Raw genomic sequence first — 26,191 nt, 5'->3', positions numbered from 1 at the left:
TTTATGACAGTACAACTAGAGAAACTAACAGCCAGCGTTTGGAAGGGTCACCAGAAGAACGCCTTGGCTTTTTTCTGTAAAAAGTTGTACAAAACACAAGACGAGCTCCATTTACTAATATTTGTATGGAATCGTTCTTATTCTGCGCAGAAAGTTGGTTCCCACGCAACGTTTATGAAAAGTGCGTACCGGCCTATTTTGTTCTTATTGCCATTTTACATTAGCAAGTCGGGCTCGTTCGGAAACAACACCTTGTAGGATCTCTACTACTATCTGCATACTGCCCCGCCCCCGTTTTTCAATCTAAGGAAACATGTTTCTCTCCAGGAGAAGCGGTGGTGACGATGTGGCTTTAGAGGAGCCTGCACCTCTAGGCAAGAAATAAGGAGGAACTCTCTCTTATATAGCACTGTTCTTCTCTCCCAGAGTACTCAAAGCACTCTATACAACACATTCACCCAATCACTTTTCTTCTAAGTTTTCAGTGTTTCCTCACGAACATTCACCCGTCGGAGAGCAACCTGGGGTTAGTATCTTGCCTAAGGATACTAGGCATGGAAACTGGAGAAGCCAGGAATCAAACCACTAACCTTTCGATCACTAGAGAGCCTGCTCCACCTCCTGAGCTACAGCCACCCCAACTAGAAAGTTGAATAGTGTCTGAGGTGTAAGGTGGGAGCCTGCAGAGGCGCACACAGGAGCGGTGACCCTTTAAAAATAAATAAATGAATCAATAAAAAGTGACACAAGAAAAAATAGAATACATCTGCCAAAATCCAGATTCTCCAGCATCCATGTGCCAAGATATTATACTGCAAGTGACGACATCTAGCAACAATGGAAGTCATTTTTAATGAAAGGTCGTTACAGGTGACATTCAAGATAGAATGAGAATGTGTGTGTAAATCATACGTACAAACTTTTTAACACGTTCAGACTTAGAGAACAAATTTTAACCATGCATAAGAACAAACGGCCAGCTAGCTACTAATAATTACACTAAGAATTATTATTATTTGTATGAAAACTTACAACTCACACAGAAGACAGTTATTTCAAGGTAATGCTGCTGAAGGTGGTTCTATAATTTATTGACCAATGGGGCATGCTTTGATTTTTACATGACTACACAGAGACACAGAGGTCTGTAAAAATCTTCTTTTTCTCATGACTGTGTTACTCTTGTTTTTGAGCTCTGCTCGTCTTATAATAAGATGTGTGTTGCATTATGCGTCTGACTCAGACCTACACACACGCGCGCACACACACACACACACACACACACACACACACACACACACACACACACACACACACGCAAACACACACACATACTAAAAAATAAGAAGTCCATTGAGGTGATTGACAGGGAGGAGGGAAATGGATGCTGTGCTACTCTGTCACACATTTGCAGGCTCCTTGTGTTAAGTGATGCGTAGCCGAGTTACATTTGAACCAACCACAGACCCCAGGAGCACACACACCTCTGCCCCCTGCCCTCACACACACACACACACACACACACACACACACACACACACACACACACATAGAGACCCCAGCTGGATGGACTAAGAGGTGTTGACGGAGAAAAGAGCCCTGCTGCAACACTGATTAAATTCCCACTGTTATTCTCGCTCGCCTCTTTTTTCCTCCTCTCGTGCTTTTCCTTTGATTGTTCTTTCATCTCTTCTCTTTATTTTCTCTGAAACTTTCAACAACAAAGTGACAAAGGACACACACTTTGAACACACATGAATGTAAATGCAGCTGCTCCTCTTATAGCAGTAATGATTCCCCTAAATACACCAGCTGCTTTTCAATTACTGCTCATGTGTGTGTGAGAGTGTGATGAGGGATGGTTGAAGGCCCAGTCAGACCCGGGGTCAGAGCAGCTGATTAATAACCCTGCGTGCACGCTCACTCTGAGCTGGGGTCAGTGTTTTGACGGAGCACTGAGTGTGGCTTCAGTCCCATCACAATCACGGTGTAATTACTTTGCATTACCGCAGGTTTATCTAGAATTCCTTCGCAGTACATCATTAACTAGAAATGTCTCTTCGTTTAGATCGTCATTACTCTGCATTACAGCTGCTTTTACTTTATCAGCCAGAATTATGACGTTACAGTTTTCATTAACACCAAAATTGCATCCGAATGAGCCCGTAGGGCACGCTGTTTACGACCCATGCTCTGTAAGGACGGCCGCTGTGAGCTCATTTACATTATCACTTCTAATTACTTTATTACACTTCTCAGTCAAATTGTTTTTTGTTCAAGTTTTGGGCTAACATAGCAGCTCGTACAGGGAGTAACCTTACACGCACCAGGCCTTTGTGGCTGAAAAACACAAAGCAAGTGAAGTACGCATGCAGAAAGAAGTTTAATATCCACATTTTAAAATAGCTGTTTGTTTGTTTGTTTTTGTAGTCCAGTTTAAGGCTTCAGTCCTTGTCTTAACCTTAGTCCATAGGCTGTATAGAAAAGCTGGACAAAAAGTAAAACCTGGATTCTTTTAAATAATTAATAGTGTGTGTAGAAGTCTGAGAAAATTCCCCTCAGCTGCCTTGTTCTATGATCTCAGGGAACATTTTCCTAATGGCCATATTGGATTAAATACTGGTTCCAAGTCTCATTGAAGACAACATAATGTCCTGGCAGGGATCTTGGGGCAGGATATCAGTCCAGGCTGACATGAATTGGTCCGATGGTGAGCGGGTATTTCATGGCTGTGCTGCTACAGGATGCCACAGTGATGCTCACTGCTGTCTTCAAAGCCACAGGTGTTGCTGCACAGAACAAACCTCAGCTGAAATGAAAAAAGAGGACAAAATGAAAAGTTTTCATAGTTTTCTCAGGACCTCTGATCTTTTCCCGCTGTTGCTGGATTGTATAGACAAAAGTACCGGGCCACCCCTCTTCATCTCTCTGAATGAGGTGAGATGAAGAGTGGGAGAATCCTAAACGTCCTCCAGGAGCAGAGTAACATTTGTTTTTCTGTTGCAGATTGGCGAGATGCAGAATTGATGCGAGACATTGAGGCAGCAACAGGAGAGGACCTGGGTTCTGACCGGCTGGGCGGTAAAAAAAGGAAAGGGAAGAAGAAGAAATACCCCCACCTCAGCGACCTGAAGCAGAGCACCAACACGTCCCGCTGCAGACTAGAGAAAAAAGTCTTTAACAAGTACGAATGCTAACTTCAGCTTCTAGATGATTCTCTGAGTGTAGGAGCTAAGAACATGTGCTTGGTGAAACTGGAAACGACCAACTAACTAAAAGATGGAAACTTTGTCAAAGACAAAACAGTGTGGCATACATCGAGTTAAATAAAGTTGAACCACTGAACACAGGCCTCAAAAAAGACACCTAACTCAGCCAGCCTACCCATAAATGACAGTTTAGCAAAGACCCAATTAATCAGTTTATTTTAGGCACTTTACTTACTAGCATCATATCACAAGAAACAACAATCTACAAAAAAATCCACAGATGACACTTTGACAGACATGAAATTGTATTTTTGCACCATTGAGTTGATCCTCAAAGTGCTCTTAGTCGAAGGCCTGGACCAAGTCCCAGTATAAAATAACTAATGATTCATTATTATTTAAACTGTGGAGGCAAGTATCACAGTCTAAGAGTAGAAATATGGAGCTAGAAATGAGCAGAATGGGTTTTAGCTCCTGGGCTTAAAGTTGTTGTTTGTTTGGATTTTTTCCCATCAATCCTTCTCATTGTCCTTCTCTTGCTTTCCTCCCTGCTCTGTTCTCCCTCCCTGCAGGAGTTCCCTGAGAAGAGTGGCTCAGGTGATGAATAAGGCTGACAAGAGAAAACACGACAAGTTCTCCAACCAGTTCAACTATGCTCTCAACTAAGCTCGTGTGCCTTTAACTGAAGTCAGACGGATGGAGTGTTGCTCTTAGTAACCTTTCAGCCCCCGTTACAGGACCGCTCCTGTGTTTATCGTTTGTTATTTATATGTCTCTTTTATGTCACGACCTCTTGTAGAGATTCAGGGAAACAAGGAGCTAAAGAATGCATTGTCACATTTCAAACTGGAACTTTTTGTATTTGTAGTTGAGCTTATGTGAGGCTGACTCTGTAGGAACAGTGCTGGGAACAGCGAAGGAGGCAGAAGCTGGAAGACTGAATCACCAAACCTGATCCACTGTTTTGTACAATAAAGGTGTAATGTTAAGAGTCCAGAGCTGTTGTTTCTTTGTAATGAAAAAAGAAATGTTTCAATAATTGCTGATATGATAAATATGATGATAAAGGTGTTTGAACAGCTTGAAGCAGTTGGAAGGATTCTGTGTGTTCTACCTCAAAGCTGATGCTCGATACAGGACATGAAACTTGTTTCATATGATATCACTTCTTTGACAGCTGATTGCTAAATCTAATGATCAACTGATTTGTAGACTTTCTATATTCTTATTACACTGGTGTTTTGTGTGATTGACAGGTTTCAAATGCTTTTTAATGAGATTAAAATTGCAAACCTGCATCTTGTTACATTTTTGCCTTTTTGTTGTCCTGGTTTTAAACGAGATTCATTTAGCACAACAACACTGACTGTGGGAAAGTTCTGATGTGAAGCTATTTTAGGAATAAGTGGCAACTAATGGGAGTAAATAAATATATATTTGCAACACTATATTGAAAAGACAGGTCATGTTTGGTTTACATTCCAGTGACATATCACGAGAATAGCAGACATCCTGCAGCTTAAGAAAAAGGATTTGCATCTGTTTTATGATCTATGATTCTCTACACTTAATGAAGAACTCATTGACAGCACATTTATGCATTTCCATCAAATTACACGTTTTACAGAGAATATTTTTTCAAAAATGGTTGAAATGAAATGTCATTTAGCTTCAGTAACACAAGATCCTACATTTCTCATAGCACAACTAATGATGCCTGGTAGGGGCAACATGGTATTGTTGGCACTGTTGTGTCACATTAAGAAGGAGGTCCTGGGTTCACATCCAGTCAGGGTCTCTGTGTGGAGAACCCCATGTCTGCATGGGTTCTCTCTAGCTTCCTCCCACAGTCCAAAGAGATACATGGGGTCAGCTTAATTGGCTGTAAGTGTGAATGTGAGTGTTCATGTTAGCCTCTGGCCCTATGACAGCTGGGCTAGGCTGCAGCCCCCATTAAACCCTGTATTGGATAAGCAGGAGAGGATGGATGAATGGATGGAACTTGTACTCCACTGACTTCTGATTGTGGATTTTGTAGGGTTGGTCCTGGCCTCGCCTGGGACACCTTAAAGCCTCAGCTCATCCATGATTTGCTCTGCCTCTCCTGGCTTCACTGCTTGCTGCTGCCTTGATCTGATGCCTTGTGCATCCACCAGCACTCCTCCCCAGCAGACACGGCGTCCTTGTACTGTCTGACAGGCACATGGAACATGTTTTTCAGTCAGTACTTTTGCAATGATGACATCATAACAAATCTAATGAGAGTATTCTGGGCGATCTGAGACCACTGGCTTGCGTCAACAGAACTATTCCCTTCACAACTGTCCAAACATCAGCCATCATTTGAAGGCTGGTTATTATTATTATTATTAAGATATGCTAAAACCTGCAGCTCCTCTAGTGGCCACTTGATCCTGGTTAAAAAAAGTTAGTGAGTCCTCAATGACCGTCATGTTAAAACATCCAGTTTTACAGCAAAAACTACTGAACATGTTTACAGCCTGCTACATAACAGTGGGTTCTATGGAATCAGAACGATGCCACCTTGAAACGAAACCGAAAAAAATATTGAAACCGAAAAAAAATATTGTAACTGAAATAAATGTACTGAAAAATCTTGTATTGAAACCGAAAAAAATATTTGATAGTGAAAAACAATTAATTGAAACTGTAATTTTTTTGTTTTCGCTTACAATTTTTTTTTTCAGTTTCAATCCATTTTTTTTCGGTTTCAAACCATTTTTCAGTTTCACTCTGCTGGCACTGTTTTGGCGTCCGGGGGCGCGCTGGGTGGGGGTGGGGGATTCCGGCCCGCATGTATCTGCATACATTATAGAGGCCACTAGTGCTGACCAAGCTGCCATCTTTCTCTTCCCGTCTTTCAATGGCTGCTTCAATTTCAGCTTGACCCTCTAAACCGCAAGTAAGTAATCATTTTTTGTCATCTTTCCTTGCTGTCCCACTGGACTGGACATTAGTTTAGTTTTTTTAGCTACATCTGGTGAAGTTGTGGTAAAATGCTGGTATTAGCCTATTCGTCGTAGCAAGCTAGCCTGAAGCTAATATTTGCTAAATTTAGGGATACCCGTGTCTCTTTAGGAGTTGGAGGCCGGTGTTCTGACAAACCATCCTACTTTGGCAAAACGTCCTACCCGTAGGATAATTTTACGCTGCCTTATGACAAACTGCCCTACTTTGGCAAAATGTCCTACTGTACGTAATTTATGCACATTTCTGCTGCCACACAATAATTCCAGCACAAATTTAAGTAGGTATGACGGTTTGCCACTTAACTTTGCCCATCAGAGTATGTTTGTAGCTGATATTCATAAAGCCAGTACGGTTTGACACTTCTTTTTACCCATTAAAGTGTGCTTGTAGGTCACATTCACAAAGGTAGCATGTTTTGGCACGTAATTCTTCCCGTCAGAGTATGCTTCTACTTTGACGGGAAGAATTACGATGTTAAACATGCTACCTTTGTTATTATAGAGTATGCTTCTACTTTATAATAACAAAGGTAGCATGTTTTGGCACTTGTTTGTAGAAGCAGTCTGCATGCCAAGGTGCTTAAGTTATACAGCTGTCACCATTGAAGTGATTGGAACACCTGACTATATAAACTTTGACAATGAACTCACTCCATTATAGTTACAGTATATATTTACTGAATATATTTACAGATATATATATTTGACATTTATAGATCCAACAGAACACAGGGAGAAAGAAGTGGAAAAGAAACAGTATTCATAACAAATTATGCACATTTTTTTACACAAGTACTTGACCAGGCTGCTCTCATATTGAGCACATCCAAAATGTGCCCATCTGAGACAAAACTCACACTGCACCTGAAGAGGGAGAAGGGGGGGTGTAAGTGTGTTAACCAACATTACGAATTTGATGAGAAAATAATTACTACAGTGGCTTGCAAAAGTATTCGGCCCCCTTGAGCGTTTCCACATTTTGTCAGATTGCATTCACAAACATGAATCAGTTTTATTGGAATTCCACGTGAAAGACCAACGTCTCTACCTGGTAGAGACATACCCTTAAAGACTGGCAGCTGTAACTGCAGATAAAGGTGGTTCTACAAAGTATTGACTCAGGGGGCTGAATAATTACGCACACCCCACTTTTCAGTTATTCATTTGTAAAAATTGTTTGGAATCATGTATGATTTTCGTTCCACTTCTCACGTGTACACCACTTTGTGTTGGTCTTTCACGTGGAATTACAATTAAAATTGATTCGTGTTTGTGGCTGTAATGTGACAAAATGTGGAAAAGTTCAAGGGGGCCGAATACTATTGCAAGCCACTGTATATTGCATTTGTGGTTTATTTGTTTTACCATTTCAATCATACTGGACTCAGGATCGGCTTCCAGCATGGAACAAACCACACAGTAGTCATCAGCATTACCTAGAAACACACTGGCGTTCAACCTAACAGTTTTTAAACAAAACTGAAAGTGCTATTGCAATACAAAAGCACATGACTCAACTTACTTTGATGTTCTAGCAGTTCGCAAGCAATTTCTATGCGTTGCAGCCCAATGGCTTCTGGAGTGGACAGCACCCTAGTAACCTCTCCACTCATAAGGTAGTGTTTGGCAAACTGTAAAATATGTTACAGTAATTGCAATTGATTAACTTAATTCTAGTTAAATACAATAAATACAATTAAATACAATTGCTTATTAAATACCTTCAACACTAAAACTCCACAACTGCTGGAGTCCATCTGCTTGCTGTGTGGCAGAGTCTCCATTTTCCAATCCACTCGGGACTCTTCCTTTCCTTTCATCTTCAGAAAATTCCTAATAAAAATAAAACAAGTTTTAAAATGTAGCCTGCATTTTGCTCTAAATAAAAAAAAACCCCACAAACCAAACAACCCAAAACAGATAATTAATGAATGATGAATACCTCCAGTTACGCATAATTTTCCTTTCATAACAACCTTCATTTCCAAGAGGGTCTAACAGCAGTACAGATCGTGAGGAGATTTTGACAACCTAAAATAAAAATTGTATTTAGTAGAATATGTGTAGTACACTCACTTAAGTAAACATAATCAGTTGTAAGCATTTTCAAAATAAGAATATGCTGCTAAAAAGAACAATAAAACAAAAAAGAGAAAAAACACATGGAGGTGTGAACATGTACCACAAGGATCCAGTGTGCACCGAAGTTCAGTGGGCACAACCAAATGTCCTCAGCCGGAAACAACATCTGTGGAATATTTTTAAGTTTATAAAGGTTTAGATTCATTTACATAACATGCACTATATGACCTATATAACATCTACATTACCTTGCTGACACATTTAAACTTCCCAGAAAACAGAGAGGTTGCAACAACGCAAGACAACTGATACACAGGTTTCTGAAAAATGCAAGACGTTTTTTTAAAAGATTACAAAATTGTATAAAATGCTTTTGTGAAATAACCGGCATATGTTCTTACTTGCCTTTTGTTTCCTAATGAGGCAGTGCAGGTATGCATCAATGACCTGTTTGGATTAACAGAAGGTTATTTTTACAGACCACCACTAGGACCAAAAATGATTACTTCACTTACCTCATCAGAAAGCCACCCACTGTCCTCCAGTGTGCGAAAAGAAGAGTCATACAATTTGTATGGCCCAACGACTGCCTCCACACGCCCGGTGTCTTTTGAAGCCCAAAGCCACTTCACTAAAAAACAAAATATGATAAGTTTCTTTAGTAATAACAGTTGCCATTTGAAAATCACAGTCAATGGCCAACGGGCCACAAGCAGACAAGGGCCAACGGGCCAACAAAATAACCATGCCAGAGGGGAGCCGCTTTATGTAAATCAGAAATTAGCCAAAATTGGACCAACAGGTCAAAATTAGCAAGAGGGGAGAAAAAAAATAAAACATTCTATCCATTCGACTAGCCAAACTGGCAACAATTGACCAACCGGTCAGAATGAGATTTTTAGCTATGCCACCTTTTTCTTGCGTGCTGGGTTTCTGGGGGGGTCACTGGTACAAGCTCTTCTGGTGCTTCTGGTGCTGATTTTACCTGAGCTATTTTTGGTGCAAACTGTATGACAGAGGGTCTGTTATTTATAAAGCAGCCTCATGAGCGCTGGGAAGGACCAGCCCAGAGCCCAAAACAGACAGTGCAGGAGTGACAAGGTTAGTATTTGTATGGTGAAAATTATACTTTTAGTTATCTTGATTGGCAAAAGAAAAGTAAATACAAAATCTGCTTCTCACATATACATATACTGTTGACCCACAGTGAGAGGCATCATTTCACAAACACCAGGAAGACTGAAACTCATCGCAGGGATCAAGCAGGGCTCGTGATCTTCACCAGCAGCTCCCTCACAAGAAGGATAAACCCAGCATTTCATGAACACTGATGGAGACCTTTGCTTTGTGTAATGTTAGAAGTACTCAGACAATCCTCAGAGGGTCTGGACTTTTACATAATATAATAGCTTTAAGTCCTGTAGAAAGTTAAATATATGTTGTGCTCTCTGGTTACTCTGGTATGAATGACTCTGAATTAATTTATGATAAATAACACACTATTGTCAAAAAACAGTGAAAGAATTCCAGGTCACAAGTTTTTAGTTCAAATACAAGTAACAACCTTTGACTTTAATCAGGTTTTATTTAATTGTGTCAGAGAAAACATCACATGCTCTTCATGTAGCTGAGTACATTCAGTGTTTAAAACAGAAGCTGTGCAGGTCTGAGATCAGCAGTTTTCTGAAACACCAAACTGAGGTCCTGTTAATGCTGATGTATAGTGACACAGTTACAGGGGTGATTAATCCTTTTGACTTTTTGTCTTTAAATTTATCAATAAAACAGCTGCAGCTTTCACTGACAGCACATGTGGTACTTTAACCTTTGTACTGTTTTCTTCAGTTAATTTTGGAGTTACTACAAAGATTGAAGATATAGGATGATCTGTCTGCTGTCACTGGGTGGTGCTGAGGTCTGAATCTGAGGACGGCTCCTGTAATCACAAACAGAACAGAATCATCACAAACTGAAATATAAAGTTTATCTCTCAAATCTGAAATAAAGCTGATCCTTCTCTGTCCTCACACACTCGGGATCTGAAGTTGTTCAGTCCCACAGTTCTGCCGACAGCTGACATATGAGCTGTTTATTTTTTATTTGTTTTAAAGGCCTTATATACTAACACATTTTCTAATATCATGTTTACCTTTGAGTTGTTGATGCTTTATAAATGGACATCTGCAAAGATGAGATGATGGAGCAGGTTTCAGTCGAGGTTCAGTCTGCTGCTGCATCCTGGTCACAACATACGGAGGTGCTATCAGCAGTGGTATTGAACAAGAAATATTAATGCTTCAAATTATTTGTCCTAAAGGATGCAATGTCATGGGTTGGCTGAAGGAGAACCCAAATGCTGGACTTTTAGAATGGAGAAAGTGTGTTTATTTACACAAAAAACAGTACCAACAGTCCACAGTGTGTGCTTTCCCAATTAATTCCCCGTGCTGCGATTCCTCTCCGTGATGCGTGGTTGTGCTTCATCCTGCTCGGTGCCTGAGTTCAACTGTGTACTGCTCCCTCCACACGTCTCCGTAATCACCCTGGAAACAAGAGATGCCACAATGAGTACAGTCCCATCCACCGGCCGACAAAATTAGAGATGGACCGATCCGATATTACGTATCGGTATCGGTCCGATACTGACCTAAATTACTGGATCGGATATCGGCGAAAAATAAAAAATGCACTCCGATCCATTAAATATCAAAAAAAGCATCTCACAAAACTTGCAACACGGCGTAACTCGGCTCATAACCGTAGCACGTTGCAGCAGTATGCGTCATGTGATAGAGCGGCTGTGTGTATTTGTAGCCTCGCTACCAAACCAGCATTTCATCTCTGAGGAAGTTATCCCAGAGAGAAGTAAAGCAAGTGTGTAAGTTCATCTCTGAATGTTTGTAAAGTGTTCCCATGTTAAGCTTAACAACCGATATATGGAGCGACTGCCTCTCCCTCTCTCTCTCCCTCTCCTGCTACTTCAATCGTGAAACTGCTTAATGATCAGCTGATCGGCTTTTCTGTCGAGAGTCCGTCTCTCTTCTTTGTTTTTGGCCCACTTCGCGCCAGAAAGAGGAAACCAGCGGCTGAACAACAGCAGCACGTTTAAGCTTGATAAGCTGTTGTTAGAATGTATTTAATATTACTTTCTACACCAGGATCCTTTTCACGTAGCTGACGGCTGGTAACTGTGCAGGGGCGGATCTAGCAAAGTTTAGCCAGGGGGCCGATAGGGCATGAACAGGGAAAAGGGGGCACAAAGACATACTTTTCTTTCTTATTCTCATTTAAAATATGTAGCTTTTAATAAATAATTATCTGAATCTGAACCTGGTTGCAGCAGGATGAGTATGTTAGTTTAAATGAATCAACACCCCCGGGTCATTCTAACTACCAGAAATCCCGAAGCACAGGCCGAGGGGGCGGTGTGGCAGCAATTTTCACACCAGCCTATTAATTAACGAAAGACCAAGACAGACTTTTAATTCATTTGAAAGCCTGATGCTTAGCCTCGTCCACCCCAGCTGTAAAACTCAGAAACCAGTCTTACTTGTTATCATCTATCGTCCACCTGGGCCTTACACAGAGTTTCTGTCTGATTTCTCAGACTTTTATCTGATTTAGTGCTCAGCTCAGATAAAATAATTATTGTGGGTGATTTTAACATCCATGTAGATGCTAAAAATGACAGCCTCAACATGGCATTTAATCTGTTATTAGACTCAATTGGCTTCTCTCAAAATGTAAAAGAACCCACCCACCACTTTAATCACACTCTAGATCTTGTTTTAACATATGGCATAGAAACTGAACATTTAACAGTGTTTCCTGAAAACCCTCTGCTGTCTGATCATTTCCTGATAACATTTACATTTACAATAATTGATTACACAGCAGCGGAGAGTAGACTTTATCAAAGTAGATGTCTTTCTGAAAGTGCTGTAACTAAGTTTAAGAATATAATCCACCCACTGTTATCATCTTCAATGCCCTGTACCAACATAGAGCAGAGCAGCTATCTGAACGCTACTCCAACAGAGGTCGATTATCTTGTTAATAATTTTACCTCCCTCTCACGCACGACTCTGGATACTGTAGCTCCTGTGAAAACTAAGGCCTCAAATCCAAGTACCTGACTCCGTGGTATAATTCTCAAACACGTAGCCTAAAGCAGATAACTCGTAAGCTGGAGAGGAAATGGCGTGTCACAAATTTAGAGGATCATCATTTAGCCTGGAGAAATAGTTTGCTGCTTTATAAGAAAGCCCTCCATAAAGCCAGAACATCTTACTATTCGTCACTGATTGAAGAAAATAAGAACAACCCCAGGTTTCTCTTCAGCACTGTAGCCAGGCTGACAAAAGTCAGAGCTCTACTGAGCCAACAATCCCTTTAACGTTAACTAGTAATGACTTAATGAACTTCTTCACAAATAAAATTTTTATCATTAGAGAAAAATTACCAATAATCATCCCACAGATGTAATATTATCTACAGCTACTTTTAGTACCATCGATGTTAAGTTAAACTCTTTTTCTCCAATTGATCTTTCTGAGTTAACTTCAATAATTAATTCCTCCAAACCATCAACGTGTCTTTTAGACCCCATTCCTACAAAACTGCTCAAAGAAGTCCTGCCATTAATTAATTCTTCGATCTTAAATATGATCAACCTATCTCTAATAATCGGCTATGTACCACAGGCCTTCAAGGTGGCTGTAGTTAAACCTTTACTTAAAAAGCCATCTCTAGACCCAGCTGTCTTAGCTAATTATAGGCCAATCTCCAACCTTCCTTTCATATCAAACATCCTTGAAAGAGTAGTTGTCAAACAGCTAACAGATCATCTGCAGAGGAATGGCTTATTTGAAGCGTTTCAGTCAGGTTTCAGAGCTCATCACAGCACAGAAACAGCTTTAGTGAAGGTTACAAATGATCTTCTTATGGTCTCTGACAGTGGACTCATTTCTGTGCTTGTCCTGCTAGACCTCAGTGCTGCGTTCGATACTGTTGACCATAATATCCTATTAGAGCGATTAGAACATGCTGTAGGTATTACAGGTACTGCACTGCAGTGGTTTGTATCATATCTATCTAATAGACTCCAATTTGTTCAAGTAAATGGAGAGTCCTCTTCACACACTAAGGTCAATTATGGTGTTCCACAGGGTTCAGTGCTAGGACCAATTCTGTTTACATTATACATGCTTCCCTTAGGCAGCATCATTAGAAGACATAGCATAAATTTTCACTGCTATGCAGATGACACGCAGCTCTATCTATCCATGAAGCCAGGTAACACACACCAATTAGTTAAACTGCAGGAATGTCTTAAAGACATAAAGACCTGGATGGCCGCTAACTTTCTGCTTCTTAATTCAGATAAAACTGAGGTTATTGTACTCGGCCCTGAAAATCTTAGAAATATGGTATCTAACCAGATTCTTACTCTGGATGGCATTACCTTGGCCTCCAGTAATGCTGTGAGGAACCTTGAGTCATTTTTGACCAGGACATGTCCTTCAATGCACATATTAAACAAATATGTAAGACTGCTTTCTTCCATTTGCGCAACATCTCTAAAATTAGAAATATCCTGTCTCAGAGTGATGCTGAAAAACTAGTTCATGCATTTATTACTTCCAGGCTGGACTACTGTAATTCTTTATTATCAGGATGTCCTAAAACTCACTGAAAAGCCTTCAGCTGATCCAAAATGCTGCAGCAAGGGTACTGACAGGGACTAGAAAGAGAGAGCATATTTCTCCTGTTTTGGCTTCCTTCATTGGCTTCCTGTTAAATCCAGAATTGAATTCAAAATCCTGCTCCTCACATACAAGGTCTTAAATAATCAGGCCCCATCTTATCTTAATGACCTTGTAGTACCATATCACCCTATTAGAGCACTTCGCTCTCACTCTGCAGGCCTACTTGTTGTTCCTAGAGTATTTAAAAGTAGAATGGGAGGCAGAGCCTTCAGTTTTCAGGCCCCTCTTCTGTGGAACCAGCTTCCAGTTTGGATTCGGGAGACAGACACTATCTCTACTTTCAAGATTAGGCTTAAAACTTTCCTTTTGCTAAAGCATATAGTTAGGGCTGGACCAGGTGACCCTGAATCCTCCCTAGTTATGCTGCGATAGACGTAGGCTGCCGGGGATTCCCATGATGCATTGAGTTTTTCCTTCCACTCACCTTTCTCACTCACTATGTGTTAATAGACCCTCTGCATCGAATCATATCTGTTATTAATCTCTGTCTCTCTTCCACAGCATGTCTTTATCCTGTTTTTCTTCTCTCACCCCAACCGGTCTCAGCAGATGGCCGCCCCTCCCTGAGCCTGGTTCTGGTGGAGATTTCTTCCTGTTAAAAGGGAGTTTTTCCTTCCCACTGTCGCCAAAGTGCTTGCTCATAGGGGGTCATATGATTGTTGGGTTTTTCTCTGTATGTATTATTGTGCTATCTACTGTACAATATAAAGCGCCTTGAGGCGACTTTTGTTGTGATTTGGCGCTATATAAATAAAATTGAATTGAATTGAATTGAATTGAATCTTACACCCAAAGTTTTAATCTGATGTAAAATGTATAGAAGTCCATTACTATATATTCTAACTCTTAAGTCTATATACCCTAGTAAGCTATAGTACTTTTTCCTTTGGGAAGGTACCGTCTGTGAATTCTGCAATTCTGTTGAAGAAAGATGTTGAATCTATTTAATTATTCTTGAAAAATAATTTGTTTCTGTGCATTTTTTTTCACCCTGCATCAAATTAAAGTTGATTACATCGATTAAGCATCATGAGGTGGAGGGTGGGGAGTGGTTCCCTATTTTTTTTTTTTTTTTTGCTGGGAGTTTGCAACCCTGTTAGTTAGGTTGCTTAATATTTCTGCTAAGTACTCTTTAAAATACCAGAATAGGGAGGATGGAGCAGGTTTAAGTTTATTAGATTGATCAGTGTTGCTGAACTATGAAATATTTTGGGTGCAGTGTATTTTTTACACACAGGTATAACAGAATAGCTTTAGTGTTGTTGTTTATTTAAACTTGAGTATGAACTTATACAAAATGCAGCAAGATATTAAAAAAAACAGTTTTATTGATTAAAAAACACAATATCGGATTCATATCGGTATCGGCAGATATCCAAATTTATGATATCGGTATCGGACATAAAAAAGTGGTATCGTGCCATCTCTAGACAAAACATGCTAACCATTCCAACGAGAGAGTATTGAAAACACGAGTACCGCACTAACTGTATTTCTAGTTTAACGATCCCGTGCCGACTGCTGCTCCACTGCTCTCTTAAGTAGAGCCCCTTGATTAGGCAGATCGGCAACAGGTGAGTGATTATCACAGGTGTGGCTGGCTCCAAGGCAGGGACTCTCCAGACCTGGTGGGGCAGCAAAACTGACACAACAACCCACAGGGAAGCGAGGAACGAGGAGCAGATCACACCACAACCATAAATGATTAAGAAAGACGAATAAAACTCATAATATTCATTAAACTCAAAAAATAACACATGATCCCCAGGTCACAGACCCAGGCCCATGACATGCAAGCTGTACAGAGTACTGCACATGTGACTTTGTGAACATAACTCATTACAAATAATTCGGAAAGTTTTTTAACCTGAATATTTGTAACAAACAAAGTAAAAAAAAATGCTAAAAAAATAATCAGAGGAAAAATGTAACATTTTAACTTAAGCTGACAAGCGGAAGTAGTTGGTTTCAGTACATAAGTATCGGGCTTTGCTATTTAATCTGTAGCTATTGACTAATGAGGGGTTACTGAAGTGCCAGGTTTTTAAAAGTTGGGATCTGTGCTGAGATCTGAACCCATACCTCAACACAGCTTATTCAAGTTAAACTATTAACAGAACTAGAACTTCAGTTGTTCTAAGCAGTTTCATATGATTGGCTGTAGAATGTTAAGCTACTGGATATGAGTGCACAGAGTGCCCATGTCTTCTAACTTGGTATTCTGTATGATGCAATCAAATTTTAGCACCAAGTTCAGGGTGTGATGTAATGTTGTGCTGGGAAACCTTGGGTCTCAGCATGGGAGTCAAAGTGATATGCACTGCACCTGCACCAGGACACACTGCACACATTATTCAGGGATTATATCAACGCACCTTTGAAACACTTGTGGCCTCTTGCAGTGGAGTAATTGCAGAAAGTGATGGAGGCATGCTAGCAGACAGACACTGCATAAATATGCAAAGTTCATGAGAAATTAAAAACTACTACTCTATATCACGTTTTACTAAATGAAAGAATACTACTACTGAAGGGTGACCGCTGCTTTTTTTTTTTTTTTTTTTTTTAAAGAAGCTTTCTATCATTAATATGCAGGAGACGTATCTTTTTGGAGTATATCTGACCTCCTTCAGTGTATACTGTCATTACAGTGTTCTGTCGATGTCGGTGAACAAAGTCTTGACATCATGCTGCAGACTCTACTTCCTTTGTTGTTCCTATTTTGGGCGGAGGGCTGAAAAATGCATCCAATGCAGAAATGCCTAAAACTAATTTTGCTAATGGCCATTTGAGGATGGCTTCAAAAGTTTGAAAAAAAAAAAATGTCCACATGCTTACAGTGAGGATGACTAGATCCATGTTTTATACGCAGTGTGTGAATCATGTTCTTCATATTTAACAGCAGCAGCATGGAAAGCATGCTGGTTGCGACAGCACTTTCCCCTTTTAAGCAACAGAGACTAACACTGGCGCTTTTCTCTGATAATAACATAAAACAAAATAATCCCACTCAAAGAGATGGTTACACTTACTGATGACTGATTAACCAAATGGATTTGATGCCGTTTCCTCTTAAATACGTACTTAGATTTCCCAACACTGCAGAGAGTCCTGTGAAAACTTTCTTTTTCACTACTGAGGCTTGTAAAGTTAAAATAAGTTGGAGAGTTGGGTTTATTTTTATTTTTTATTTTTTTTTAACTGAAGATAAAAGATTCATTTTGATTAAATGTTTTTCATTTTGTGTCAGACCATAAATGTCGTGCAGAACATTAGACAGCTCTAATTAATCCTGACCAATCAAAAGCTTCAAGTATTACAAAAACAGACAAATAAAAAACTACATTTTTGTCACTTCCGGATAAATATTGTAGACATCATTACAAGATAAAATTTCAAAAACATATTGTTTTAAATTAAAGATGTTCAAATGTAAATAAAGGAGAACATAAACAAACTGGCATGCACTCAGCTGAAGGAACTGAACTGAAACAAAATCATCTGAAATAATGAAATGTTTAAAGAAAGGCCGCTCGGCACTGTTCAGCACGGGAAATGGGATGTCTACAGCTGTGCGCTATGCAAGCATGGCACTGCTTCAGATGCTCCTGTTACTGGCTCTGTGGAAACATGCTTCAAGCACAGTTTGACTATTTAAAGTCCGACAAAGAAGCAACAACTGCAAACTCTCACTGCACTCTCTCTCTCAACAGTTTTCTGGTCTTTTGAGACAAAAACATTTAGTGACATTGTGACACTGTGGCTCCAGTTTTCGTTAAAATGATCTATTTACTTGGTCTTTTTATAAAAGAATCACACGCTATTGGCGGACTTTGCACGTGTGCTGTCCGGCTGCTCCTGCTGCAGTCTGTGCGGACTACTTCAACTTCTCCATATCACGCGGATCTGTCTGTTTTCCAGCCACATGATTGGCTCGGCTCAGTGCTGTTCTTATTGTCATTGGCCTATCGTGCTGTCTGTCAAAACACTGACGAAAGACTTTATCGACATTATATTCATCACGTCTCATATTTCTATGAAGGAAAAGTCATTTCACTGTAGTTATCTTTATCGTTTTAGAGATTTGTATTGTTTTTTCGCAAACCCCCTCCTCGCATAAATATTTTCCAGTTGCCATTTGGATTTTTTTATTGGTTTGCTTTTGACAAACAGGAAATCTCACAGATATCCAAACCAACCAACAGGCACAGGATTAGCTTCACACCCAAACCCTGCATGGAAGTTACTTACCTCTGAGGCACTGCAGCACTCAACGCTTCAGCTCACTGTTATTAAAAACAAAATCACTGGGATACTTTTCTGTTTAATTGTGATCATTTTAATATCAAAGGACAATACCATGTTGAGCTGAGGACTCAGTACATCCACGGATTTTATGGAAACTGTTAACCACCTCAATAAACAAAAGAAATGAAAACGATCACAGCTGGAGTTACATGGTACTGACAATAGATCAAGCCATTCTCAAGTCTTAAATAAACATTCAATATTTTTACAGACTTTAGAAAAAAAAACAATGAGATCAACTATTTGTCTATTACAGTGTTTAAAACAGCATTCAGAGCTAGAACATAGATTTATGTACAGTTCTGCAAGATATTAACATTCTATCAAAATAAAATTAAAGCCTTTAAACGCTGGTAGTAAAAAAGGGGGAGGAGCTGAACGCTGTGCTGCAGTTCATACTGGGACGTTTCAGTCAGGGTTTCTGTGTGTGTTTGTGTGTGTATCTACAGGTGTGAGAGTGTATCTACAGGTGTGTGCTGTAGAACGCAGGTGCAGCATAACTCTGTGTCCCCAGCATGAAGGGAGACAGGACGTGGCTGGCGGTGAGGAAAGGCAGCTGGACAAGGCTCCCAGCAGGGGGGTGATGGTGGCTGGCGTAGCCTGTGTGCATGGCCAGATGCCCACTGACTGGAGGGGATTGGCTCAGAGGGCTGAGGCTTCCCAAGCCTCCTCCCGCTCCTCCCCCTGTGCCTCCCGTGCCTCCCGCTCCTCCCGTGCCGGTGGGGGCCGAGGTGTCGGCTCCAGGGTTCTGTTTCTTCCATTTGGTTCGCCGGTTCTGGAACCAGATCTTAACTTGGGTCTCGGTGAGGGAGAGGGACAGGGCCAGGTTGAGGCGCTCGCACACTGACAGGTAGCGTGTGGACTTGAACTTGTTCTCCAGTGCCACCAGTTGCTCGTAGGTGAAGGCAGTCCGGGCTCTGCGGGGCTTCCCTGACTTGGAGTCTGAGCCAGAGCGTTTCCTCTTGGGCTTGGCCCCTTGGCCCCCATTGGTTTGGGGACTGGTGATCTGGCTTGTGGGGCCTCCGTTAGGGGTCTTTGTGTCTCTGCTGGGATCCTGGTGGCTGTGCTGGCCTAGTTCTCTGTCTCCATTACTGGGAAGAGCCGAGCTGCTCTCCTCACTGCTGTAGGGCCCGTCTGCAGCCTCTGAGTCCGGGGTCCCAGATCTGTGGAAGTCCTCCTCATCCGGACTTCTGTATATAAAGCCCTCCTCTAGAAGAACAGACACAACAAAGAGTTCAGCCACATGTAACATCCAACAAGTTCTCCATCCTATATGGTTACACAGGTGGTTTGTCTCTACAACCCACCTTAGCTTAATGAAGTGGTTTGTTCAGATTAAGCCATACCAAGCTCATGTTTAGGCTTATGTAAGTAGTTCACTACCTGGATCACTACCAGTACCTTAAGATATTTAGGCATGGTTTAACCATGGTCCTGCACTGCTAGCAAGTTAAGCTAGTTAAACTAGATTTGGTACCAAATGTCACAGCTACAAAAACAGAGACACCAAAATATTGCGACGAAGAGGGAGCACAGTGCATTGTGTAATTCAAATTATTAGCTTCTGACAAGCATGCATATGAACAGGTTAGCTCACAATATACAGACTTCATAAAATGACTAGAGCTTTTTTATTTTTTTCTGTAATATTCAACTGAAGTCTTATTTCATCAGTTACAATCAGAATTTTTTTTTTCAAAGGGTGTAAATATAGATACCCTTAAACATCTTCACTGCAAAGAATTGATCAGAATCAGAATCAGAAAGGGTTTTATTGCCAAATGTTGAGCAGGTTTACAACATTAGGAAATTCCTGCGGTACTTAGTGCAAACATACTGTCATATAACGCTTAAATAAACATAAAAATAAAAATCAAAAGTGCTAAGTAGATAGATATATACATGAGTGCAGGTGGTGATCAGTGCCAAACATGGAATGATTGGCACTGATGGCACTTATGGCTTCAAATAAATACTTTTAGGTTCAGCTTCTTGGTTGCAGTAATAAATTGGTAGTATGGATTATGAAATGGTTACAGCTAGAAGAAACAATGTTGACCATAAAGCAAACAGTGGTCTTCTAAGTACTAAATTTTACTGGCCCATCTATTTACCCCTATCTCCTCATAATTACCGTTGCCACGGGAGGCCAGTTAATCAAAAAATGTAGCTAAGGATTGTAATTAGCTTAATTGTCTGCTATATGGAAAAACAGTCTCTTCCCAGCATAATCAGTGAGTGTTGAACTGTGGTCCTAATTTTGGCCACTGTATGCTTCCTTCAGAAACTTGCAGTTGAATTTAAAAATATCTTGAACGAATAAACATGTCAAGTTTCCAAAGACAGAGCAGCCATGAGCCTAACCTGAGTAAACTGCTAAAGAGCCAGAGGGCAAGAATGAGCTGCTGATACTGAGCTGCCAACTCTCTGCTCTCCATTAGTATTAATCACTGTGTCATCTGGTATCCATCATCATTTTTTGCTATGCGCTCCACTTTCTGGAGTTTACTCATCACATGATTACTGCATCATAAGTCTGTGGTGTCTTACTTCATTTGTGGCTAAATGAGTGAGGGCAATATTTGGAAATAAAATGATAAAATCGACAGAAATAAGAAGGCAATTAGATCAAGAAGGTTCTGAAAACAGTATCATCAGACGAAACGAAAAGGTATGAAATGACCATACACTGGTCACCATACTTTATTGTACACTGTAAAATATACTAGATGATTATCAGGTAAAAGAAATTGTGTTTGGATACTAATAGTGTGCTAAAATAACAATGGAGCATTGGATTATGGTGGATTTTAAGGTACCACAGATCAGCAGAAAAAAGCTAATAGGCATTGTTGGAATGTCACTGATCCCTACCTCTTAAATGTCCAATTAAATCATTTAGCTGCAAATCGACTGCTTTTACATCAGCCCTTCAGAGGAGCACATGGTGCTTTAGTCTTTAATGAAACCGTAACTCTTTCTGAGTTGGTATCATCCAAACATTTAGAGGCTGCTGTTGGAGTCATACTGAAAAATTAAGCATTTACATGTGCAATACAATATGCCAGGTTACTCTGCACTCAGTAGTGCAATAATATGTTAGGGACAAAAACGATCTGGACGTTCAGGCTAAGCTTTCATACAGTATTTGCATTGCATGAAAACACCGAGCACAGTTCACATCGACGTGTACAGCACACATGTGCTTACAGCCCTGCAAATGCTCTTATTGCTAATGTTAGAAAGATACTGTGTGTGCTTTTTTCATGTAATTGGTTTGGATATTTTTGGCCCAATTATGCTGTTCCTTTTGTCCTTAATATCGACAACATCAACAGTTTTAAATGACAAGAAAAAGTAAACTACACCTCGAATAATACTAAATTATGTTTAAAAAAAACTATAATGTAAGACATTATATTGTCCTACATGTGCCCCCCAAAAAAGTGAGAAAATAAAAGCATTTATTAACCAGTGACAAATCCACCTGCATGATTTCCACTGAAAAAAGACATTGAGCATGTGTTAGATCATTTGGAGTAAGACTGTGTAGTTTTATAGATTAAATCAGAGACCAAATATGTATGAAACCTTTAATGAATGTGTTTCTGGGTTAGTTGAGAGAAATTATAGAAAAGATAGCTTAATAAGATTATGTTTTTACATGTAATTCACTCATAAAATGTCCACTTTTTTCATTTTTCTCATATATAATAATAATACTATATACTATAATAATAATGATCATATATTATAAGTATTAATAATAGTATTAGTATTATAAGCATTAATAATAATACTTATTATTATATTAATAAAAATAATTAAGAAATAAGGAACCATGATGCTTGGTGAGATGGTTTCTTGTCCATTTTCTAATAAACAGAAATTAATAATAATTTTGTTCGTTATTGCTAAAAACACGTCAGCCATTTAATCATATACTGATTCTAATTTAAATTTTTATTTTTTAAAAGGCCTGATTTTACAGTCGTTAAAAATAAAACCTTGTTTGATGTTACAACTATATTTATTATAGTCTGTACTGTTGGGATACTTTTTTGGCAGTCAGTATAATAATACAGAATAATAGTATACAAACTACAACAGCAGTGCAGTTGTTCCTGTGATGTTTTTACTGTTTTCTTTATTTTTCTTTTTGTTCTGAGCTTTTGTTTTTAATCCAGCGCGACTATATCACGAAGTTATAATTATTTATGATTTAGGGCACATGCCTGTATCTGCTTCTGAAAAATAAAGTCAGAATTTTGTTGATTTGAAATCTGTAAAATGTACGGGAAATGTAATGAAAACAAATGAGAGATTTAAAAATAAATAAATAAGGAAAAATAAAAATGTGACGGAAAAAACAAAGAAAAGAGAAAAAAAAAGAAGGAAGACGTCCAATACTGGTGTATAATAATATGAAATCGAGGAGATGGAGCTGATTGGAGCTAATGCGTTTACGTGGGGTCCATGAACTCAGTGTACACCTGCCAGTATTTACCGACCAATAATACCGATCACACACAGGAACTGCAGCCAATTAACCTGTTTGCTCTTTTTAATTCTAGATAAAAACAGATGCTGTTTTAAACTTAAAACCAAAGAGCTCGTTTGCGAAAAGAACCGTTTTTATCCTCCTCCAGACACCATAGTTTTTAGTTTTTTTGGGGGGGTTTTGGTTTTCTCCCCATTCTTCCAATTTTTTAAATGGTCCGTAATCGTGATTTTTCTGATCTCTTACATCATCACAAGAATAAGTGGCCTGGAACATAGATTTCTGTGTGACACCAGGGTTTAGTAAGAACATACTTCCGTGACACGGACGAAACAAAAGCCCAAGAACAACTGGTGGGTAATTAAAACCAGAATCCTTAGGTCACAGTTAGATAAACCACACCGAACAATGCAGTGCCCTTAAAATATGAACCGAATTAGAAAGGCCTTCTTCCGGATCACTTTTCTTCCGTCGGAAAAGCCCACCGGTGTTCACAAAATATGTATTATTTATAAATAGCGTAAACGGGCTATATTAAAGTAGAAATGGAAAAGCTCTATATTCGAAATTGGGGTCTATGTAAAATGGTTTCATTGGTTGGGTTTCACTCAGGCTAATGTAGGCATGTTTAACTATATATGAATAAATCAGTTCATTCACGGGTTAGAACAAATATGATTTGAATGACACAGAAAATAAATAACCTAATTACAAACTACAAACACGCGAGCACGCACACCTATTTTAATCATATAAAAAAATTCTTAAAACGTTAAAGGATGTTACAGAATCATTAAAAGCAGAGTGGTTTCTAAGGAAAGGGGACTTTCAAAAGTAACAGAAGCACTTCGACTGAATTCAGCTGCTTTTAAAGACATTTGAACAGGAAGAAACGACGTTACTGACGCAATGGCGGGAAATTAAAGGAAATTAAAAAAATAAATAAATGATTCAATAATGGACTTGGTTTGAAGTCCACGTAGACTTACTGCTCTGATATTCGTCTGCACCGTAGCCCTTGCTGGCCTCGAGGCTGGGCTCGCGCTCCCCGACTCCTCCTCTCCGGTTCTCCGCTCCGTACACGCTCTGCTCGAGCTCGCCGCGGTGGCTCACGTGCTGTTGTTGCAGCTGGTGTCGCCGGCTGCTCGTGAACTTGTTGGGGTCCAGGATGTCCAGCACGGAGAAAGAAGTTGTCCGGTGCCCGATGGGGCCCTGGAGAGTAACAAATCGAATGATTTATTTAGTTAAAAAGAAGATATTATCGCCGGCCTTTTATCCCGTATACTTGAATTTATTTGAACTTGCTTTTTTTCTTGTTTTTTCCCTCAACAATTACGTTTTGCCACGCATTTTAACAGCTATATATTTATTTGTAATATTAATAATGACCACTTTAATTATTATTACTATTATTATTATTGTTGTTGTTACTATTAGTAGTAAGCAGTGTTAAAGTCAAAGAGTGAAGTAAGACAAATCCGAGTGTTAGGTGTTGGCAGCACACATCACATCCAATAAAACAGCTGGTAAAGTGTGTTCATAAAGCAAACATGAACACAGATCAGCTGCATTTCCTGCGCAGGCTGTGTAGCGGTCAATAGGCTATCAGAAGAAAAACGAATCAATCCCATTTTAAGTAGTGCAGTCTATAGATTTTTAAAACTTCAGTTTTACATTTCCACACGTAATTGGTTGGAAAATCTGTGAGTTCAAGGGAAGGCTTACACTTAAGGTAAAATACTGCTTTACCCAGTTTGAACCTCCATGTGGGCACAAGGTTTACTGTGTGATGTAGAAATGTTCAGATTTTTTATATCATAATTTATGTGGAGTCAAAAAGGTAGCCAAGTGTATAAGACAGATAAAAGGTGGTGCAGTGACTCCGTTTCCACCCCTCCCTGCATTACATCCTGATTAGGATCATCCATTTATTAATGAGGCCAGTCTTGAGCATGTCGACATGCATAATCCAACATTAATATTGTAATTCTCACTTTAAATAATCCCAGGGATCCTCTGGAGAAAGACCCAGGGGCGCATTAACAACTGGTGATAAGAATAGTCGAATCGAAAAATACCACAATCAGAGCTGCAAATAAACACAATCACGTTTTATTTAAGAATAAACAAAATTCGGGTCTATGGAAAAAATATAGAGAATTTCCCCTCTTTACAAACAGGCCTACTTTAAATTATTTTGAAACCAATAAATTTCGTTCAGAAACGAACGAAAAAGAGCTGATAGCTTTAATTAATCCAGAGCAATAATAATAATAACAAAATAAAAGTCGGTGTCCTTCTTTACGGAAACGAATTTGAATGGTTTTAATTTAGAAGTTTTTATTTGGTATCTTTCCGGTCGCATTCTCCAACTGCATTTTATTAAAGGCCTCATCTCCATAATGTGACCCATAACATGACAACACGGGCCACACACATTTTAAAAACAAAGAATCATAGCAGTTACACAACAGGACAAAGTAACCAAATAATTTTATTTTAAAAACTGTCTTCAGTTTCGGTGCTTCGGCTGCTCCCTGTGCTAAGAATTCTTACTTTTCTGCTAGCCCAGCTACTTTTCGTGCCATCCCTCTTCCCTAAAATGTAATATCTGTCCACCTCGATGCTTCTTTATTTATGCTGCAGTGTCCCGGTTGTGTCCTGTCTACTGGTCTATACTGGCTACCTGAGAGTCTGCCGTTACTGTCTGCTACAGTGACGCACCGCTCCGGTGGCGCTTCATAAAGTTTGCTCGTGCCCGTATTAGCCTACCTGCTGTGGCGGGGCCAACACCGGATTCGTCGGCGGAGGTTCCGAGTGGTTCTCCGTGGCCTGAGCATCTCTGCCGCCGGCGGCCGCGCTGGAGAAGAGCCGCTTCTCCCCCGCGGTGGCTCCGTCTAACAAGTCAACGCTGTCCGGGCTCACCACAGTTTGGACGCCGTCCCCGCCGCTGGGCGCCGGTAGCGCTCTGTCCCGACTCATAACGGGTGGCACGGCGTCCGTCACTGGCCCCGCCGCAGCTCTCTCCCGGCTTATCACGGTCTGGACCCCATCCGCTCTGTCCCGGTTCATCACTTTACTCTCCCTTTCCCATATAATAACAATCCGTTAGAGTTGAAAATTTAAAGAAACAAATCAACACCAAGTCGTTTTAAAGAGCGTGGATGATACTCATGTCAAATAACAAGTTCACGCCACAGGCCGGTTCATGTGTCCGGTCAGCATTCTGTCTCAAGCGATGTGTTCACCCAGGTAAAGTTTTCCATTGGCATCCGGACAGTCTGGGCAGAATAAGAGCTTTAGCTGCACTCTTGCTTCCGTCAAACTTTAAAC

The 26,191-nt window shown here is 40.0% G+C and overlaps 2 protein-coding genes and 3 long non-coding RNA genes across 7 annotated transcripts in view; 1 reads left to right on the top strand and 4 right to left on the bottom strand.

The window, feature by feature from the left end:
• Positions 1-4,505, top strand: part of uvssa (UV-stimulated scaffold protein A) — a 33,561-nt gene extending 29,056 nt beyond the window's left edge. For both annotated transcript variants that reach the window (XM_031733651.2, XM_031733650.2), the window contains exons 14-15: positions 3,007-3,184; positions 3,782-4,505. In XM_031733651.2, the coding sequence (XP_031589511.1) occupies positions 3,007-3,184; positions 3,782-3,875 (272 nt within the window). In that variant the 3' untranslated portion in view covers positions 3,876-4,505. The remainder of the gene's footprint in view (positions 1-3,006; positions 3,185-3,781) is intronic.
• A 2,349-nt stretch (positions 4,506-6,854) lies between these two features.
• On the bottom strand, positions 6,855-7,753 carry LOC120443400. Its single transcript, XR_005615415.1, has 3 exons — positions 7,722-7,753; positions 7,565-7,635; positions 6,855-7,063 (listed from the first exon to the last, which is right to left on the bottom strand). It is a non-coding gene; the product is annotated as an uncharacterized LOC120443400 (long non-coding RNA).
• Positions 7,754-7,821: 68 nt separating this feature from the next.
• LOC120443398 lies at positions 7,822-8,599 on the bottom strand. 2 transcript variants are annotated; one of them, XR_005615414.1, is made up of 4 exons: positions 8,530-8,599; positions 8,382-8,447; positions 8,142-8,230; positions 7,822-8,032 (listed from the first exon to the last, which is right to left on the bottom strand). It is a non-coding gene; the product is annotated as an uncharacterized LOC120443398 (long non-coding RNA). The 2 variants fall into 2 exon arrangements; XR_005615413.1 differs by lacking the exon at positions 8,530-8,599 and having other exon boundaries at positions 7,823-8,032; positions 8,382-8,520.
• Positions 8,600-9,819: 1,220 nt separating this feature from the next.
• LOC120443402 lies at positions 9,820-10,598 on the bottom strand. The gene is made up of 2 exons (XR_005615418.1): positions 10,431-10,598; positions 9,820-10,217 (listed from the first exon to the last, which is right to left on the bottom strand). It is a non-coding gene; the product is annotated as an uncharacterized LOC120443402 (long non-coding RNA).
• An 8,222-nt stretch (positions 10,599-18,820) lies between these two features.
• Positions 18,821-25,930, bottom strand: nkx1.2lb (NK1 transcription factor related 2-like,b). The gene is made up of 3 exons (XM_031733648.1): positions 25,631-25,930; positions 23,848-24,070; positions 18,821-19,566 (listed from the first exon to the last, which is right to left on the bottom strand). The coding sequence occupies exons 1-3, from the start codon at positions 25,928-25,930 to the stop codon at positions 18,821-18,823; spliced, it is 1,269 nt and encodes a 422-aa protein (XP_031589508.1).
• Positions 25,931-26,191: the final 261 nt, after the last annotated feature.

The sequence above is a fragment of the Oreochromis aureus genome, linkage group 2 (genome assembly GCF_013358895.1).
Source record: "Oreochromis aureus strain Israel breed Guangdong linkage group 2, ZZ_aureus, whole genome shotgun sequence".
Taxonomy (NCBI): Eukaryota; Metazoa; Chordata; class Actinopteri; order Cichliformes; family Cichlidae; genus Oreochromis; species Oreochromis aureus.
The sequence above is the reverse complement of the archived record's forward strand: the minus strand, read 5'-3'. Positions and strand labels throughout refer to the sequence as shown.

Bases quoted from the DNA above. Each gene is read 5' to 3' on its own strand.
- nkx1.2lb (XM_031733648.1), bottom strand. From the start codon at position 25,930: ATGAACCGGGACAGAGCGGATGGGGTCCAGACCGTGATAAGCCGGGAG. The intron at 24,071-25,630 runs GTAGGCTAATAC...GTTACTCTCCAG, and splicing joins TGTTGGCCCCGCCACAGCAG to GGCCCCATCGGGCACCGGAC. The intron at 19,567-23,847 runs GTAAGTCTACGT...CTGTTCTTCTAG, and splicing joins TGCAGACGAATATCAGAGCA to AGGAGGGCTTTATATACAGA.